A 20,742-nucleotide genomic window follows, 5' to 3' on the forward strand; every position below is an offset into this window, starting at 1 on the left:
TAGCTTAGTGGTTCCGCTGCCTGCCCCGCAAGCACAAGGACCCGAATTTGATCCCCGGTACCAATAAAAGAGGATAACCAGAACTGCTTCATAAAGTGGCAAGAACAATGGAATGAGTATTAAAAGTGATGGGAAGTATTTTTGAGAGAGATTAATTGCAATGTGCCTTTACTTTAATAATTTTTTAAAAATTTAAATTTTCAGCATATTTGTTGATTACACCTTATATGTGGATATGGAAGCTCAGGTTGAGACTTTCCCAAGTTACTCTGCTAGTAAGTGGCATAGATGGGCCATAAACACAATATCTTGGGCTGCCACTCTGCCAAAGGGAACAGAAGTGTATTGAACTTGATAATTTCTTTAAGTTGTCTCATCAAACTACTATAAGATTTTTGAGAAAAGAAATTTCAGGATGAAAGAATCAAAGGAAGCTTAAATCAAAGACAATCCTAAATCCTAAGTCTGGCATTGGAGCTGGATTTCAATCTGCTTCCCAGTTGGTGGCTGCAGTATCTGATGCATGATTCCATACTGGCTATGAAGAAGTTCTGTGGTGGAAGAGCTTTACCAGAGCAGACTTCATGTCCCGGTTTCTCAGACTATAGATAAAAGGATTTAACATTGGGGTCACAGCCATGTACATTACAGTTATCACTGCATCCTTTAGGCTGTAACTGGTCAGAGGTCGGAAATACATGCCCATAACTGTCCCATAATACAAAGAAACAACTGTAAGGTGAGAACCACAGGTGGAGAAGGCTTTGAGTATGCCCTGAGTAGATGGAACCCGTAAGACTGTGAAAAAGACACAAACATAGGAGATAATGATGCATAGTAATGGCACAGAGAAAACACCAACTCCTAGGTACATCATCTTCACATTAAAGTGGATGTCAGAACAGGACAGCTGGAGCAAGGGGGTAATGTCACAGTAGAAGTTGGCCACTTCTTTGTTGCCACAGAAGGACAGACTAGCTGTGAGTAGAGTGTGGGGAAGGGCATTGGCATTTCCAACCACCCAAGACCCAACAACCAGAAGGACACAGGACCGTGGGCTCATAATTGTTGTATAATGAAGTGGGCGGCTGATAGCCACAGCTCGATCATAGGCCATTGCAGCCAAGATGTAGCTATCTATGTTACCCAAGGCGATCATGAAATACATTTGTGTGAGGCATCCCCCAAAGGAGATGGTTTTGCTACCTAGGAGATGGTTAACCAATGTCTTGGGAGTTGCTACAGATGAGAAAAAGATATCAACAAGGGAGAGATTGGCAAGGAAAAAATACATGGGATTGTGAAGGTGAGTGTCATAACAAATGACCAGAATGATGAGCATATTTCCAATCAGTGTGATAGGGTAAATGAACAAGAAGAGGGTGAAGATGAAATCTTCCTGTTCCTTCTGACCAGTAACTCCCAGGAGGATAAAATCCTTGGTAGAAGACTGGTTTTCTTCTCTCATGGTTTCTTCAGCCTGAACAGGCAAAGGAATCCAACATTATTAGTGCAGACCTCTCATATTCACTACTTTTGACTCAAGTGATCAGTTTTCTCTACCTCTGAGCTTATAGAGTCTACAGATACCCAATACACTGGAGCAAAATCTCTATTGGTGAATAATGCTAATTGTTATTCATCCTCAGACACTCATGTCTAAGAAGTGAGCTGTCTGTGAAGCAGAGGTGCTCATCCTCCCAACCAGCACTGTCACACAACACCTAGCATTTAATCACTTTACAGTTGCATTCCATATTTCACAGTCTAGATAGAGCTCTTGTTAAGATTCATGGAGAAGTCACAGCTACATTTATTCAACATATAAAACATAATATCTGCTCTCAATGAAATTAAAATTTAGTGGACAAGCTAGAATCACATATAGCAGTTCCTTGGTTTATGAACACTTCTGTTTTTAAACAATTCTGTTCCAAACAAAAGTGTTTGGCAAAATTTTGCTTCCACTCACAAACTCCGGATAGAGTGACAAACATGACCACAGCCATCTTCCTTACACAAACACAAACACAGCCATTTTCTCCCAAATCATAAAACAAATTAAGTTTGTAAACTGAGGCACCACCATACTCATTTCATTATACATGGTAAGGAGAAGACTTCATTTTTGAGTTGACAGTAGCACAAAAGATTTGTTAGTAGAAAGATTAGCCTGGAAATTAGGAATAGCTCTATTGAGCCAACACAGACTGATCTCAGAACCCAGGAAGCAACAGATGTCTACACTGACATTGGAAAATTGCAAATCACAAGGATCACTGGATTTAGGTACCAAGTGTTCCATTTCCCCCATGTGTTCTATTTTCAAAGCAGAACTTCATCACTCTCTTTAATAGGTTTGATCTTGGCAAATCTTCAAATATACATAATTGTACTGATTTTTCTCTTCATTTTCCAATTCTTGCTCTTACATATATCTTGTGGTGACTCACTGTATTGGCCAGAATTCTCATTGCTCCAACAAAATATCTTACTTACACAACTTAAAGGAGAAAATGGTTTGTTTGTGGGTCATGGTTTCAGCAATTTTAGTCCATGGTTGACTGTCTTCAAGGCTGAAACATGGTGGAGGGATATGGCAGAGGAAAGCTGCACAAATCATGACATCTCGGGAACAGAGAGCAGGGAAAGAGCCAGAGAAGTTGGGAAGAAGTTTCTTTCTTAATGTCCTAGGCATCTCTCCAGCTAATCAAGTTGACAATCAAGATTAACTTGCACATTCATGCAACTTCATAGAGAGTACTGCTTAGTAAAATTTCAGTCCATTTCTTTATGCTTTGATTTCTTTTCCCCACATATCCATGTTTGGTCATCCTGCCAACATATCTTACCAAACCCCCATACACCGTATATTCAGCCTAAGCAGAAGATTTCAAGATTTTGCATACAGAAAACCATGTATTGTTTATTTTTAACTCCTCCTGATAGGTTATTATAGAGTATTATTCATTGCATGCACCAAGAAGTTAACAGCCAATGGTCCTTCAGTTAAATCCTGTTTTATTTCTAGCACTCCCCATATGTGGGGTGCTCACAAACACAATGTCCCAGTTTCTGTCTTCCTTGACCACCTTATCTTGTTGTTTCTGCACGCAAAATTATTATTACACAACTCAATTTTTCTACTTAATGTCTAGTGGTTTAGCTTAGAACATAATACTATTCTATCTGCAATATTACAACGCATTCCTTGCTGTTTCACCACAGGTTCCCTCCTTGTTGATCCATCTTGCACACTAAGGCATGCTAATTATGGCAAAGAATCCTAGCTGGTTGGCCAAATCAATGATCTTGTCTTCTTGTTCACTCAATTAGATTACTTTTCCTTGTCTCCCTAGCAGTGAGGCCTATGTGTTACAGTTCTGGACTTCCTCCACACTTTTCCTTGTGCCTGGTATAGGCAAATGTCATTGAACTTGAATGGGATGATGGTGACCATATGCTATGATAATCCTGTATCCCTAGTTCCTCACATCAAAGAGAAACATTTATCACAAAAAGTACCATCTTGAACACAGGAGACAGATCTATTACAGTCCTTAAGCTATTTTACATTTTGCAATCAATTTGTTTCATTAGTCTCAGGTATAAGACTTAATCCCCAAGTTTTTCTAAACAACTTCTACTAAAATTAATTAAATCTTTAATTCTAGCACCATTTCTCAGTGTTCCTTATACAACACATGTGAATGATATGCTAGGCATAGGAGCTGTAGATCTACTTATTTTTGTTGTATTCAATTATGATGTTCATTCTCATCTCTACACCTAAAGCAGTTTGAATTTCTCTCACAAGATACCCTTTCCCTTGTTCATATAGAATCAAATACCTCAGCTTTCAAAGGGCTCAGTAAACCTAGAGAGCTCAGAGACCTTCCTTAGCTCATATGATTTGGAAGTATAAGATTTCAGAGATGGGGTTCTTAGCTGATGTTGACAGTTCCACTGCTAGCAAAACACAGACATCATAAGTTAAACATACAATTAAAAAAAAAACCCCACCTCAAAACATGTGACCAAACTAAAAGAAAGATATGGTAATACACTGGTATGAGAAACAGAAAACTTATAGTAAGAATTGTAAGCCTAGTGAAGGTTTAAAATCAGGAATTAGGTAGGCCCCAAGGGCTGGTGGAGGGGTTTTATGTCCTTTTGGTAAAAGAGATGTGGCCATAATTGCCCTATCTATGAAAGGAGACTTGAAAGAATTTTGCCACGTAAGAATTGAAAGAAAAGAACAAAAGAGTAGAAATCATGTAAAATATGATTATATATAAGGAAAGGAAAAAAGAATCTCTAGATAGACTAAGATTTCAGCAAGTTTGTTCGTTACAAACCAATATTAAAAAATTAATAGTGGTATCATAGTTAAGTAAAATTAAATTAGAAAACAGAATGTAGGGGCCGAGGATTTAGCTCAGTGGTTCCGCCGCCTGCCTTGCAAGCGGAAGGACCCGAGTTCGATCCCCGGTACCAAAAGAAAAAAAAAAAAGAAAATAGAATGTGAAAAAAGGTGCCTCATGGAAAATAACAATGAAAAATTTGAGGAAGTCAGAAATAATTCTAATGAAATAGGTGCAAAACTGGTTTCCAAAATTAAGAAAATTTAATAGAGGAGAAGAAAAGAAAATGGAGCAACAAAGAATGTTAATAAAAAAACCTCAATGCAGAAAGGTCAGTTCTCTTCCAATTAATTTCTGAGGCAAACTCAATCCAAGTACCAGAGATTTCTGTTAAACATGGAATTTAGTAAACTGATCCAAACTAAGAAAATTTGAAGGAGGAAAATATGAAGGAAAAAAATTGTTTCATCAGGTATAAAAATAGTTACCTTTGGTAATTCAAACATTGTCCTGGTACTGGCATAGAGACTTACAAATAGACCCATAAAATAGACTGGAGAGCCCCAGAGAGAGAGATTAAGCATTTATTACAAGGTGGTATAGATGTGAATTTGTTCATTAATAGACAGGAAAACAGACTATTTAGCAAAAGGTCATAGGAAAATGGGTTACCTAGATATGACACATAATTCAGAAAAAGAATTCTTAAAGAATTAATTGTGAAAATAAAAACTTCCAAAAGGTAGAAGAAAATAAAAGATGTGTGTGATATCACGGTGGGAATTATGTTACACCAGGCAGAAAACAAGCAAATTCAACTATTTTGAAACCTTTCTTTGAAAAAGACATCATAAAACAGGCAAAGAGAAAGGAATTTACTACACATATATTCTTCAAAGGATTAGCAGTCAAAATGCAGATATCCTATTCAATAACAATAAAAGAACCAAAAACACAGCAGGAAATAAGGAGTAACAGAAATGAATAGGCCAGGCATTGAGAGGAAATTGGAGTAACCAATAAGCAAAAATTTAAAAAACTGTTTAAATTAAACACAAAATTTAATTAAACATCTTTCATCTTGGAGTGCCTAAAGTATAAAAGTCTAATAATTTCAGATGTTGGAAAGAAATTAATACTAGCATTTGGCAAACAATTAGCCTATATCTAGGGAAAGTTGAACTTCACCTACCTTTGACAGCAATTCTGGTTCCTTATCAGCCTTTAGAGAGACTCCAGCATACGGCCTCAAGAAGATACGCACAGAGACCTGTGTGGTCACATAGGAAACTTAGAAATGGCCCACCTGTGGAGGAACAGATAGGCAAACTGTGCTGCTTTCTTATTAATGGACTCTGCTCAACAGATTCTAGAATAAATCCACATGGATAAATTGGACAAAATAATGTGATACAAAAAGGAAATTTCTAGAAGATATATGACACAACACAATAAGTGGAAAATTTAGCATAAAACAGTACACTTGTAAGTAGCATAAATGGCAGAATAGTGGCTATCACTTGGGTGAGATTCAGAAAAGTAAAATTTTAAATGGGAACAAAGAATTCCAAGTGTATCTGTAATACTTATGAGATGTGATAAAAATACAGTGAATGTTTAAATTAAAGAGGTGGAGAAGGAGGGGGAAAAGGAGATGAAAAAGAAATTAAAATGTGCTGTGCACATGTATGAAATCCACACAAGGAATATAAACATTAAGTACAAGAAATATGTACTAATAAAAAATAAATGGTAAAAGAGAAATTTATTTTAGTAAAGGACATATTGCCATTAATCCCCCTCAAAATACTTGTGCATCACTTTGAAGAAACAGCTCATCATTCTTGCCACTTTCTGAAGCAGTTCTGAAGTTTTCCTTCATGAGTATCTTTAGCTGTGCAGTCATGGCTGCCTCTACGTCTTACCAATTCAAAAGATTTACCTTTTATGCTCATTTTGACTTTGGCAAAGAGCCAGAGGTCTCTTGGTGCCAAAGATGGTGAATAAGGTGGATGAGGACACACAATAATGTTTTTACCAGCCTGCCCTTCTATTTGATGATACTGGACAGTAGCATTCACTATAGTTTTGATCACACCTTGTAAAGACACAAATGAAAGAGGACTTCCAGAACTGCTTCAGAAAGTGGCAGGAAGGATAGGATAAGTGAATTTGAAGCAAGGGAGAATATATTAAAGAGGATTAATGTCAATGTGCTTTTTGCTATAATAATTTTAAAATTTAAATATACTCTTTAATCAGCTCTTATTTTAAGAAATCAGAGCAAATGAACAATATTCTATATATTAAATCTACACAATGAGTATTTTCTGTGGTTTTATATGCTGTTTTGATATTTTAGCAATATTCTAGTAAATAAATTCAGTTTTCAATAAGATTTCACCTGTTAGGTCTTGCCTTGGTACAGAGAGTATGGCCATGGAGCTTGTGGCTCAAGCTGATGTTTCACTGGGATAAAAGACAAAGACTTCCTGGTAAAGAGGTTGAGTGAGACTAAAAGAGGGTTTATTTATACTAGGGAAGGGATCCACAGCCCATATTTCATGCTAAATGAGATAGACCCAATGGAAGAATGATTATAGGGAATAAATACTAAGTGATCAAGTAGAGGTAGCTTTGAACAATCTTTTGGTGAAATGTCCTTTCATTGTCCAAGGCTCTTCCTTCCCCAGTTTATCCTTTTTGTATACACTTGCTCTTCAACTCATGGTGATCTCTAGTTTCTTAAACTTTATGTTGCATCTCTAGTTATGATACATTCACAACTCTCTTCCAAAGAAATGAGATGATCCCACATCCTTACCCAAACATTCAGTTCTCAAACGATGGGTCCATTCTTTTCCTTCCCACTTCCAGGGTAGCCAGGGAACAGTGGAGAAATCACATGAAACTGGCACTAAAATCTATGATGCCTCATTCCCTTGAGACCTTTAGAACTCTTCAGCAAGCCTCCATTGTCTGTGGAAGACTATCAAACTTTTGCCACTCTCCTCCAGCTCTCCACAACACCTACACGAACACTGCTCGGGAGGCTCAGATACCACTTCCCTCTTTACTAAGTCACACTCAAAGAAATATGTTGTGCAAAATATTCCTCAATACCTTTGTGGTATATCATCTCCACATACATAACTCTATACTCTTCTTTTTCTCCAAGGACTCACAGAAATGTGCATTGGTCTCAAGGCTGCTTGTATCCTTATTCTTGTCTATTTTCTCAGCTATTTTACTCCTTCTATTTCTTCAGCTGCTGTAGTTCTTCCATGCACTACTTACTTCACCCCCAGCTCTTTCCCATTAACAGGGAAACATATTGTAATCTCTTTAATCATTCAATGAATCGATCCCAACCAATTTTGTAACCCTATCTAGTAGCTATTCTTTTCCTTATCTCAATTCTTCTTGTCTGAAGCAGGCTTGTTTGTAGAGGTATCTGCTTCATGGACTGAAGAAATACATTTACAATATGTAGATGTGATTGCAAATTTCTTTAAAATCACTCCCTCTCTACCTATCAATTAATAAGGGGAGTTCAAGTTTCTTACCCTAGAGAAAATATCAGTGTCAAAGAGATCAGACACTGGAGGATAACATAAGGGAAGCCTGTGTTCTATGTTTATCCAGAACAAGGGCACAGCCCAAGTCAGAGATGAGGCAGAAATCAACATGGCAAAGCAGTGTGGGTTCTGTGTTGTGGAAGATTTTGATCCAATGCAAGGACTTTATACTTCTCTCATTTGATACTAAGAATTAGTAGAGTGGATGTGAGTTCTCTATTCTTTTCTGGTAATAGAGATAGCCCTTTATTTAATGTAAACATAGGCATTTGAGCATATACATTAAGTGGCAAATAAATGTGGCAACAGATTGACTGAAAACGTGCTGTAAGGATAATGACAGGTAATTTCAAAAAATAATTGAAGAATGCAAAAAAAATTACAAGAGGAAAAGAGAAATGCTCGTTGTGTTTTGTGCAAAGAACTAAAGATGTGTGAGGTACTTGAGCACAGCAATCTCACGATGTAGATCCACAGGGTCAGATGTTTCACTGTTGTTACAAAGAGAGATGATTTCAGGGGAAACTCTAGGGAAAAAGGTAAGAAGACCCTTCTACCATGAGTGAGAAGAACTGGAAGTGTAGCTATATGAATAATGAAGAGATTAGTAGAGGCTAGAGTTCACTGGGAAAAACTCAGGGTCTCAAACAGTGCTGAACACTAGTATTCACTAGCTTGGCATGTGTGTGTGTGTGTATGCATGTTTCTGAATTATCAGTCACACCAGATTCTGATAGTGCTGAGTTCAATTTTTCAAGGACAGATATGACCAAATGCACCTCCTGGTCTTCTGGGTACAAAAGACAGGGCCAAAGATGCATCCTTTAAGTGTTTTCAGATTTCTTTAATAGTTCAGCCCATTGTCAATAAAACGCTGTCACTCCCAGAAGGGCACATTAAGAGGCTCCATGTAGTGTGGGATGGAAGGCACCTCTGTGGCTCTTTTCTAAGACTGGACATTTGTGTGAGTGAGAATGATTGTAACTCACACAACACACTATATCACTTCAGTAGGTAAATAGAGCTTAAGACTGAGCCACAGTATAACTACTTTCTCCTTATTCTGTATTCATGGACAGGAGCCCCAGGAGAAGCTTGTGCAGAGGAGAGAACTCTGAACATTGCCTTTTGTCCACCAAATCTTTAGAACTTATGTTTTGGAGGTAGGCTGAAATTTGTGTTCCAATTTTACGACTGGCTGGCAATTCAGTTCACCTGATAAGTGGTGTCTGATAAAATGACATATTTTTTTACTTACCTGGTGAGGATTTTGTGAGGTTCAGGTGAAGGAATGGATATGATACAGTTGCCTTCGCCTTATCATTTCATATTGCTGTCTCAAATACCTTCTCTCCAGTGTCCACAGCCTGCCACCTGGGGCATAGATCAGATGTTTTCAAATACAGGTTCTAGTTTTGTGCCCTTCACTCTTCTTTCACAAGTGGAAGGTTTGCAGGGATCTGGTATAGAACTTGGTAGCATTCCTCTCACAGGTCAGGCATACTGGAGGGTGACATTCTGGTCCTATGTGGCTGAGGTGGAGAAGACAGATCTGGCATTGTTTGGTGAGTGGAGCCCCAGTTTCTTATCCTTGGAAAGGATGGGGAATAAAGAGCTGTCCTGGATGGGTCCTGAGGTAAAGGAGTCTCTCTTCCCCTTCAAGGGGGTGGGGTGGGTCCTAGCTCATAGAAGACTTGGAATTGGTCACCAGGTTATAAATTCTCCTGAAACATGAGTCCCCCAGGTCTTCATTTAGGTCAAAGTCAGAGTAATTGTTGTGACCCATTGACATCATCCTCTGGCTGTGCCCTGAGGGGAAGCAGTGGCTCTGCAGGGTAATCTTCAGAAGGGAAGTTAGATGAGAAGGTTTCCTGGAGAGTGTGTCTTCAGGGTCCAAACTCGATGACCCTTTGTGTCCTCTGTAGGAATGTGATTTCCTCTCCTCTGCTGTTCAACCTCAACTTGCAACTATCAGTTGGCAGCTTCAAGGACCATGGTAAAATGAGCTCCTAATATTTTTTTCAGTTGAACTGAAGCCTTTCTGTTGTTCACTGTGAAAGGAGAAAATCATGGTTTATCTACGATGTTACTTGAAGAGGGTTAAGGTGTAATCCATGCTTTCTTTAACCTAGCAAGGTGATAGTAGGTCTCCAGATTTTCTTGATTCTTAGAGATGCAAGAGGCCTTGATGTTCTCTTATCCACTTTGTGGACATATCACCTTTATCCTATATTTAGCACTTTCTGTGGCAGGGAAGTTACCACCTTCTGCTGAGGACAATGTTTTGAGACTCATGTTCATGTCTTGGCTGGTTTACCACTTACCGAATCTTCCACTTACTGATTATAACTGACTTTGGACCATTATTTAACATACTTATACATCACTAAAATGGGAATAATTACGATAATGGCCACAACATCCTCAGAAAAGTTGTAAGGATTGAATTAATTAATATGTGAAAACTTCTTTCAAAACAGTGCCTGGTACATAGTTAACAGTAAATATTAACTGTGACTTTACTTCTTTAATAACTTAGTACCTATTCACTACCTATTTTACTACTAGTCATATAACATCTCTCCACATCTGCTATTAGGCTCTGCAATTGGTAGGTGTGAAAACTCCAACAAACTCAAGTCTGTCTGCTGGCTGCTTGAAGGCCAATCCTCAGGAGATAAGAATTGGTGGGAAGGAACTCAGGATTATTCAGGAGTCAGCTCTGAGGTGCTGGAGTGTAATATTGCTCTCAAAACACCATCTTGGGGAACTCAGCTACTCAAAAGATATTTTGGGGGAAGGAAAATAAGTGCAGGGGCAATGGGCTGGAAAGCTACTGCTGAGTGGGGTCTTCATCATCCTAGGCCTGTGGTTTTTTTTTCTCTTGTGTGGGAATATCCTTGAGATAATCAGTTTTCATCTTGTTGGCCAGATCATATTTGTCAGGTAAAAGGGCCGAAGACCAAGACCAGACCAGGCCACAACAAGCCTTTATTAGGGGAATAGATCTGCTGGGCTGTCTCTGAACAAAGGAGAGACAAAAGCAATATGGCTGGGGCAGGGAGAGTCTTTTATAGAGACTGGGGTGGGGCTTGTAGGGGCTGAGGCGGGGTTGAGTGAGGTAGTGACTAGGGAATGGAGGAGCTGGTGATGTCACTAGGTGGTAGGAGGTGAGTGAGTATTAGGTTACTTTCTAGGCAGGAACAGGGGCATGCTGGGGAGAAGGGTTTATTCTTTGGTGGGAGCAACCATCTTGGCATGATGTCACACAGGGAGGGGGCAAGGCACGATAGGAAGAGGGCAGCTACTATACATAATAGCTGCTGAGGTGGGGAGAGACCTATCAATATTATTATTTCCTTGCAAGTTAAACATTATTTGCATTCAATCTAGAACAAGATTAACAAGTCCTTGAACCACATTTTTGTGCTACCTGAAGATCATCTGATGTCCTGGGCTCTGAAAAGCTAAACAAATATTACTGACTAGGAGGGTCTTGGGACTATTGTTTATTTAGTTCTTTTTTGTACAATAATTGACTCTAGCAATCATTCAAAAGTTGTTTTCTTTAGAATTTTTAACACAGGATAAAGAGAAAAACAAAGAATAACTTCACAAGGGGCAACTGACCTTTGCTTCTGTCCCAGGATCCAACTATTGCTGCTTACTTGGTGGGAGGCTGCATCGTACTTGGCCCAGGACTCAGTTCTCCAGGAGTGCACAGTGTTGCTAACGACCCCAAGGCAATCCAGATATTGGCATCCCAGAAAACCAATTAATAGCAATAGCTATGTCACCTTGGCTGTAGTAATAAAATCAGTATCAAATTGACAAACACTATGGACCAATAATATACCACCCTTATCTATATAAAAGAGATCTATAATTATAGTATGAACACTAAGACAAACCAAATATTGACTTACTATTGACCTATAGTAAATATCTACTAAATGGAACAACTTTACCTTTACTAACAGTAGAAGAGTGTTCAAATGCAATATCATAATGTTAGCTACCTACCTGGAAATTAATAAAGTTTGGTAGTTATACTAATAAAGGTAGATCAGGTGGGGAGCTAAATAATGAGAAAAGCAAAATTTGAAAAATTAATCATGGGTTATGAGGAGGAGAGAAATGTGAGAGGGGATTCTATTGATGTGCAAAGGAAATTGTGTTAGAGAATGGTTGCAGGAAAGAATGAACAAGAAAGAGAAGAAAAAATATAAACTTAGAACAAAATACAGTAAATAAAAGGAAGATAAGAAGAAAGAAAGAAGTTGAAAGGGGAAAAGAGAAAAGGAGATGAAAGAAACTAAAAAAGGAAAAAAGGAGGAAATTGCTCTAAAAACCCAATGAAGGAAAGCTAAAAATAATATAGAAAAGATTTCTGTGTTTTTCAATGAGTGGCTTCCTTCCAAGATGTGAAGTCCTGCCAGTCCCAATTTTCTCTGCCTCACTTTAGGGCCTTTGGGTTTTTGAGGTGCCCTCCCTGCACCAGAGGCCCCATGTGTTCCTTTACTCCAGACCTAATTACCATCCAAGCCAAGACGTGTTCTTGCTCCTCATGGTAGATGGGAGACACTATCATCCCTCTGGTCTCTATGGGATGCAGGCCATTAGGTGGAAGTTCACATGGACTGTTGGGCTTAATGTCCACATTTTTGAGGTCTAGTAGCTCCCTTCTTTCCCTGGGCATTGTCCTTATCCAGTATTATGATGGTTGATAAGTCTTCACCTCTCTTCCTCCCTGCCAAAGGGAAGCAAAATGTAGAGCTGGTTTGGAGTTAGTGGATGGCTGCATCATTAAATGGGATGAGAGGGGGTGTCACTGTGTGTCCAATGCAGTCCTGGTTGCTCACATGGCCGGGGTGCCACTAGTGTGCCATTTCAATTTTATAATTTTTTTCTTTTTTTTTTGAGGTATTTTCTCAGTACTTTCCCTAAAAGTTACTGTTAACATTGCACTTTGGATGGATTCCAAGTAATTTCAATAATATATACAAATGTGCTCTCCCTCCATTCTGTCCTCATTCTGTCCTTTATACTGTTACTATTGCATATTATATATATAATACATAATATATAATATATATAAAAATATATATGTATTTTTGGTACTGGGGATCTAACTTGGGTCCTTGCCCTTGCACAGCAGGCAGTGAAACCACTGAGCTAGATCCTGGCCCTGCATATTATATTTTAACTCTGTTTTATCCATTAACATAGATTTATAATTATAGCTTTTTATAACTCTCTTAAATAATACAGGAGAAAAAAACCTATGAACAAAAAATACATTGATACCGTATTTTTATACTTACCTATGTAGTTGCCTTTACCAGTACTTTTTATATCATTATGTGGATTCAAGTTACTATCCATTGTCCTTCAATTTAGCCAAAGGAATCCTTTTAGTGTTTCTTATAGGGTAGGTCTTTTAGCAACAAACTCAGTTTTTGCTTTTCTAGGGATGTCTTAATTTCTCCTTCATTTTCAAGAATCGTTTTTCTAGGTATAGTATTTAATAGTTTTTTTCATTCTTCTTTGGCATTTCAAATATGTTATCTTACTACCTTCAGGTCTCTGTTATTTCTGGTCTGCCATGAATATTATTGAGATTTACCTCATCACTTTTTTTGTTGGGGATTTAATCCAGGCCCTCATTCATGTTAGGCAAAAATGGGCTATCAGCTGAGTGAGCTACATCTAAAACCTTTGATGATTCCTTTTATATGATGAGTTGTTTTCTTTTGCTGCTTTGGAGATGTTTGGATTGACTTGATGCTTTGACTATGACATGTCTAAATGTGGATCTCTTTTTCAGTTAGTCTGAAAGTTACATAATTTTCTTAAAACACTACGGCAAGTTGACTTCCTTAAAAACCTTAATTTTCTATTCATGTTTTTTATTACTTGTTTATTGTCTGGAACATCACTAGCAAGTGCAGTCCAAAAAGAGGCTTCATCCTCTTATCCAGAGTGCTTTGCACACAGTAATGGTTTTAACAGAGAACAGGTTTCAAAGTCACCCCATTTAGGCATAGATCTTTTGCTATAATGAGATTTCTGAAATTAGTGCTTTCTTTCACATTTCACAGGAATGTGAAATGCTTCTTCAAGTTTGATGTTTCCTTGACTCCTTTTATTTAATTGAATTAAAATAATTACATGGAAAAAAACTCCACTTTTCCAGCAGGCAACCACCTTCTCTACCTTTTCTTCTTTTAAGTTTAATTTTATTGGTACAATTTAGATATACATTATGATCACATTCATCATAGGGAATTTGTACCTGTACATAGTATATCTTGATTCCTCTTTTTTCCCCAAATTTGGGGTGAGTTAGACTATCAAAAATATCTAAATAAAATTTCCACTGGTGTGAAATATGTTTTTAAAGAATGTCCCTCTTTTCTAAACATACTAAACACAGGAAATAATGATCATTTTTCTTTTAGAAATTACTTTGGCCACTTAATCACCAATTAAATGTTTTAAAAACAATTTTGTCTTATTAGTATATGTTTGCAGTGGATGATGTTTACATTCATCTTATGGAGTGGGTACATATACTTAGCATATCCTGATCCTTTTTTTTTTTTTGGTACCAGGGATTGAACTTGGGTCCTTGAGCTTGCGAGGCAGGCACAGAACCACTGAGCTAAATCCCCGGCATCCTGATTCTTTTTGTTCCACTTCCTCTCCACATCCACTTCCCTCCCTCTGTCTCTAGATCCTCCTCCCCATTTTCATTATTTTTTTTATAGTTCATGTTTGTGACATATAATGATTGTATTTATTGTGGGAGGTTGGTACATGTACATGATGCATCTTAAATCTTTTTTGTCCTCCCCTCCCTTACCCTATTCTGTATGTCTTGATCCCTTTCCCATCTGCAAAAGATCTATCTCTGTTTCCTTTTCTCAGCCTTTCATTATGCTCTTTATTTGTACTTTGTACAACTCAAGTGAGGAAAACCATGAGGTATTTAAGCTTGTTTGATTTGTTTCACTTGATATGTTTTCCAGCTGTGTCCATTTTGTACAAATGTCTTGAGTTTATCCTTCATTATAGCTGAGTAGTATTCCATTATGTATAGATAACACATTTTGTTTATTGATTCATCTGTAGGTGGACATATAGCTGCTTCCAAGATTTAGCTTTTGTAAATTCTCCAGTATAAACATCGGAATGCATGTATCTCTGTAATATGATATCTTTAACTCTTTTGGGAAGATACCTAGAAGGGGAATAGCATGGTCAAATGGAAATTCTGTATATATTTTTTTTGAGTAATCTCCATACTGATTTCCACAGAGGTTGCACCAGCCTACACTCCCATCAACAATGTAGAAGGTTCCTTTTTCACCACAGCCATGCCAGCATTTGATATAATTTGATTTCTTGATGATTGCCATTCTTTCTGGCATAAGATGAAATCTAAGTGTTATTTTAATTTGTATTTCTCTAATGGCCAGAGATGCTGAACATTTGTTCATGTATTTACTAGCCACATGTACTTCTTCTGAGAAGTGTCTATTCATTTCAGCTGGCCATTTTTTGATTGGGTCTTTTATTTTGGGGGTCTGATTTTTTGAATTCTTTATATATTCTAAATATTACTTCCCTGTCTGAGGAATAGCTGGGAAAGATTATTTCCCACTCTGTAGTTTGTCTCTTCACTTCTATTGGTTGTTTCTTTTGCTGTGTTGAACTTTTTAATTTGATGTAATACCAGTTATTGATTCTTGGTGTTATTTTTCGTGCAATTGGAGTTTTGTTCAGAAAACCCTTGCCTACCCAGTAACTTCAAGAGCTTTACCTATTTTATCTTTCAATAGGTTAAGTGTTTCTGTTTTAATATTTATATTCTTCACTCATTTTGATTTTAGTTTAGTACATGGTGAGAGATATAGGTCCAGCTTCAATCTTCTGCATATTGCTAGACAGTTTTCCCAGCACCATTAAAATCTTTTTTTTGAGATAAGATCTCACTATGTAGTTCAGGCTGGTCTTGAACTCACTATGTAGCCAAGGCCTCAAACTCATGGCAATCCTCCTGCCTCAGCCTCCCAAGTGCTGGGATCACAGGCATGTGGAACCATGCCCAGCTCAATATCATCTTTTAAAGAAGGTATTTTTACTCTAACATAAGTTTTTAGCCCCTTTGTCAAAGATCCAATAGCTGAATGGGTTTGGGTTGTTTCTGCATCCTCTGTTCCAGTGATTCATGGGCACATTTTTGTACCAATACTATGCTTTTAAAATTTTTATCATGGTATAGTAGTGTAACATGAGGTCAGGTATTGTAATGCTTCCTGTTTCACTCTTTTTTTTTTTTTGGTACCAGGGATCGAACTCGGGTCCTTGTGTTTGCACAAGAGGTGGCGAAACCACTGAGCTAAATCCCCGGCCCTCCCTGTTTTACTCTTTTTTTTTTTTTTTTTAAATTCTTTCATTGGTACATTTTATGTAAACAACACATTTACATTTCTCATTGGGAACTTGTACCTTTACATGATGCATCTTGGTTCTTATTTCTTCTCCATTCCTAGCCCTCCCTTCACGCCCTCCACCCTTCCCTATTTACAAAGACTTTGTTTCCATTTTCTCCATTTCTCAGCATTTTTCCTTTCCCTTCTTTCCTTTCCCCTACCCCTCCCACTACTCCTACCCCTTTGGACCTTTTCTTCCTATTTTACATTATCGATTATTCATTCTAATCATTGGTCCATTTTAGGTATACAATATAATGACATTCATCATTGGAAATTTGTACCTTTACATAGCCTCTCTTGGTTCTTATTTTTCACCCTTGCCCAGCCCTCCCTTCAACCCCTCCATTCTTCCCTATTTACAAAGACTTTGTTTCCATTTTTTCATTTTCTCATATTGATTCCATTCCCTTCTTTCCTTTCCCCTACCCCTCCCACTTCCCCTTCCTCTTTGCCCCTTTGCTTCCTATTTCACATTATCTATTATACCTTTTAGTCCTTATTTACACTTTCAGTTTCTCACATTAGAGAAACTTATGTGATATTTATACATGTGTGTCCTATTTATTTCACTTAAGAGTATTGCCTCAATGTGCATCCATTTAGCTATAAATGTCTCTAATTTCTCATTTTTTTATGGCTGAGTAGTACTCCATTTTATAACCACATTTTCTTATATCACTTTTTTTCCCCACCTTTTCTTTTTGTTTTTTGGGGACCAGGGATCAAACTCGGGTCCTTGTGCTTGCCCGGCAGGCGGCAGAACCACTGAGCTAAATCCCTGGCCCTTATAATCACATTTTCTTTATCCAGTCTCCAGTTGATGGGCATTTGGGCTGTTTCCAAGTTTTAGCTATTACAAATTGTGCTGCTATGAACATGGGTGCAGATATATCACTGTGGTATGATTCTTTTAAAGCTTTGGGGAAGATACCCAGCAGGAAATAGCTGGGTCAAATGGGATTTTCAGTCCTAGTTCTTTGAGGTACCACTATACTGATTTCCACAGTGGTTGCACCAGTCTACACTCCTGCCAGCAGTGTTGCAGTTTTCCTCTTTCCCCACAGCCCCACTAGCATTTGTTATTGGTTGATTTCATGATAGCAGCCATTCTTTCTGGAGTGAGGTGGAATCTCAGCATTGTTTTTATTTGCATCTCTCCAATGACCAGTGATGTTGAACATTTTTTCATGTATCTATTTGCTATTTCTACTTCTTTGTCTGAGAAATGTCTGTTCATTTCAGATGCCCATTTTTGGTTTGGGTCTTTAAATTTGGGAGGTCTGATCTTTTTAAATTCTTTATAGATTCTAGATAGTAGACCTCTGTCTGAGGAAGAGCAGGTGAAGATTTTTTTCCACATTGTGGGTTGTCTCTTCACACTGCTGGTGGTTTCTCTTGCTGTGCAGAAGCTTTTTAATAAGAAGAGAGCCCACTTGTTGATTGTTTGTGCTAGTTTATGGGCAACTGAGGTTTTGTTCATAAAATCTTTTCCTACATCAATGTCTTCAAGAGTTCTACCTAACCTCTGTTCCAGCCGATTCAGTGTTTCTATTTTCATATTCAGATCTTTAATCCATTTTGATTTTAATTTAGTGCATGGTGAGAGATACAGGTCTAGTTTTAATCTTTGGTAAGTTGAAGCCCAAGTTTTCAAGCACCATTTATTAAAGAGGCTATCTTTCCTCCAGTGAGGGGGTTTGGCTCCTTTATTGAAGATGAGATGGCTGAGTGTGTCTGGAGTGGTTTCTGCATCTTCTAATCTGTTCCACTGGTCCTCAGGTCTATTTCTTTGCCAGGACCATGCTGTTTTTATCACAGTAGCTTTGTAGTATAGTTTCAAGTTGGGGATTGTGATACCCTGTGCCATGTCTCTGTCACCTAGAATTGCTTTTGCTATTCTCATTCTCTTCTTGTTCCTAATGAATTTTTGGATTTTCTCAAGGTCCTTGAAGTATGCTGCTGGATCTCAATTGGGATTGCATTGAATCTATATAGCAGTTTTGGAAGTATGGCCATTTTCACTATATTGATCCTTCCTACCCAGGAGTAGGGGATGTCTGCCCATTTCTGATATCATCTTCAATCTCTCTTTTCAGAGTGCCATAGTTTTCAGAGAAGAGGTCTTTGATTTCTTTTGTTAGGTTGATTCCTAGGCATTGCAGTTTTTTGGATGCTATTGTGAAAGGAATTATTTGCCCTATTTCTCTCTCAGTGAGTCTGTCACTGTGTAGAGGAAAGCTATTGATTTTTGTGTGTTGACCTTGTAACCAGCTACTTGACTGAATTTGGTTATTAAGTCTACAAGACTTTTGGTGGAGTTCTTGGGGTCTTCTATATACAGTATCTTGTCATCTGCAAATAATGACAATTTGACTTCTTCATTTCCTGTCTTTATTCCTTTTATTTCTTTCTCTTGTCTAATTGCCATTGCTAATGTTTCTGAAATTATATTGAAAAGGAGTGATGAGAGTGGACATCCTTGTCTTTTTCCTGACTTTAGTGTGAAGGATTTCAGTTTTTTTTTTTTTTTTTTTTTTTTGGTACTGGAGATTGAACTCAGGTCCTTGTGCTTGCACAGCAGGTGGCAAAACCACTGAGCTAAATCCCCAGCTGGATTTCAGTTTTTGACCATTTAGTATGATATTGGCTGTTGGTTTTTCATAGATGGCTTTTTATCAGTTTGAGGTAGAGAATATCTATTCCAATTTTTTGTAGGGTTTTTATCATAAATGCATGTTGGATTTTGTCAAATGCTTTTTCTTCATCTATTGACATGATCATATGATTTTTCGCCTTGGCTCTATTGATATAGTTTATTACATTGATTGATTTGCATATGTTGAACCATCCCTGCATCCCTGGGATGAATCCCACCTGATCAGGGTGTATGATCTTCTTGATGATCTTCTGCATTCTATTTGCCAGAATCTTATTAAGGATTTTGCATCTATGTTCATTAGTGAGATTGGCCCATAGTTCTCTTCTTCAGTTGGGTCTTTCTCTGCTTTGGGGATCAAGGTGATGCTTGATTCCAGAAATAAATTTGGGAGTATTGCTTCCCTTTCAATTTCATTGAAGAATTTAAGCAGTAGTGGCAGTAGTTCCTCTCTAAATGTCTTGCAGAATTCAGCAGTGAAACATCAGGACCCGGACTTTTCTTAGTTGATAAGTTTTTAATTACAATTTCAATTTCAATTGGTTAATATTGGGTTGTTTAGAATTTTTAGGTCTTCTTCATTCAACTTCGGTAATTCATACATGTCTAGGAATCTGTCCATTTCTTCTGTGTTTTCCATCTTATTGGCATATAGGTTCTGGAAGAAGGTATTGATGATCCTCTGGATTTCTGCTGGGTCCTTTGTAATTTCACCCTTTTCATTCCTAATTGCATGGATTAGGGCCTTTTCCTTCCTTCTTCTGATAAGGTTGTCTAAGGGTTTATCAATTTTGTTGATTCTTTCGAAGAACCAACTCTTGGCTTCATTAATTTTTTGTATCATTCTCTTAGTCTCCATTGCATTGATTTTTCCTCTGATCTTTATAATTTCCTCCCTTTTATGAGCTTTGGGTTTGTCCTGCTCTTCTTTTTCTAGAATCTTGAGGTTCAGCATCAGGTTGTTTAATTGGGCTCGTTCTGTTTTCCTAATATGCATATTCACTGCTATGAATTTCCCTCGTAAGACTGCTTTCATTGTGTCCCATAGATTCCGATATGTTTTATTGTCACTGTCATTTAATTGAAGGAACTGTCTGATTTCTTCTTTAATTTCCTCTCTGACCCATTGGTTATTCAGAAGTGTGTTGTTTAGTTTCCATGTGTTTATGAAATTTTTTGAGTTTCTTTTGCTATGGATCTCCAATTTCATTGCACTATGGTCTGATAAAATACAGAGGATAACTTCAATTCCTTTGCACTTACTTAAACATGTTCTATGCATGAGTATGTAGTCTATTTTGGAGAATGACTCATGTGCAGCTGAGAAGAATGTGTATTCTTTTCTTTTTCTTTCTTTTTTTTTTTTTTTGGTACTGGGGATTGAACTTAGGTCCTTGCACTTGCGAGCCTGGTGGCAGAACCACTGAGCTAAATCCCTGCCCCTAGAATGTGTATTCTGATTTAGTGGGGTGGAACACTCTGTAAACATCTGTTAAGTTCATTTGTTCAAGAGTTCGATTGAGTTCTAGTATTTCATTACTTATTTTTTGTCTAGTTGATCTATCTATTGGTGACAGTGGGGTGTTGAGGTCCCCCACTACATTTGTATTAGTGCACATATGACTTTTCATATCCGTTAGTAT

The 20,742-nt window shown here is 37.7% G+C and overlaps 1 protein-coding gene across 1 annotated transcript; it reads right to left on the reverse strand.

The window, feature by feature from the left end:
- Positions 1 to 538: 538 nt before the first annotated feature.
- On the reverse strand, positions 539 to 1,468 carry LOC101714779 (olfactory receptor 1A1). The gene has a single exon (XM_004857199.1). It carries the CDS (start codon positions 1,466 to 1,468, stop codon positions 539 to 541), a length of 930 nt encoding a protein of 309 aa, XP_004857256.1.
- Between the last annotated feature and the right edge of the window lie 19,274 nt (positions 1,469 to 20,742).

Source organism: Heterocephalus glaber, unplaced genomic scaffold (assembly GCF_053883595.1).
Source record: "Heterocephalus glaber isolate CG9 unplaced genomic scaffold, H.glaber_assembly_v1.0 deba00001564, whole genome shotgun sequence".
Taxonomy (NCBI): Eukaryota; Metazoa; Chordata; class Mammalia; order Rodentia; family Bathyergidae; genus Heterocephalus; species Heterocephalus glaber.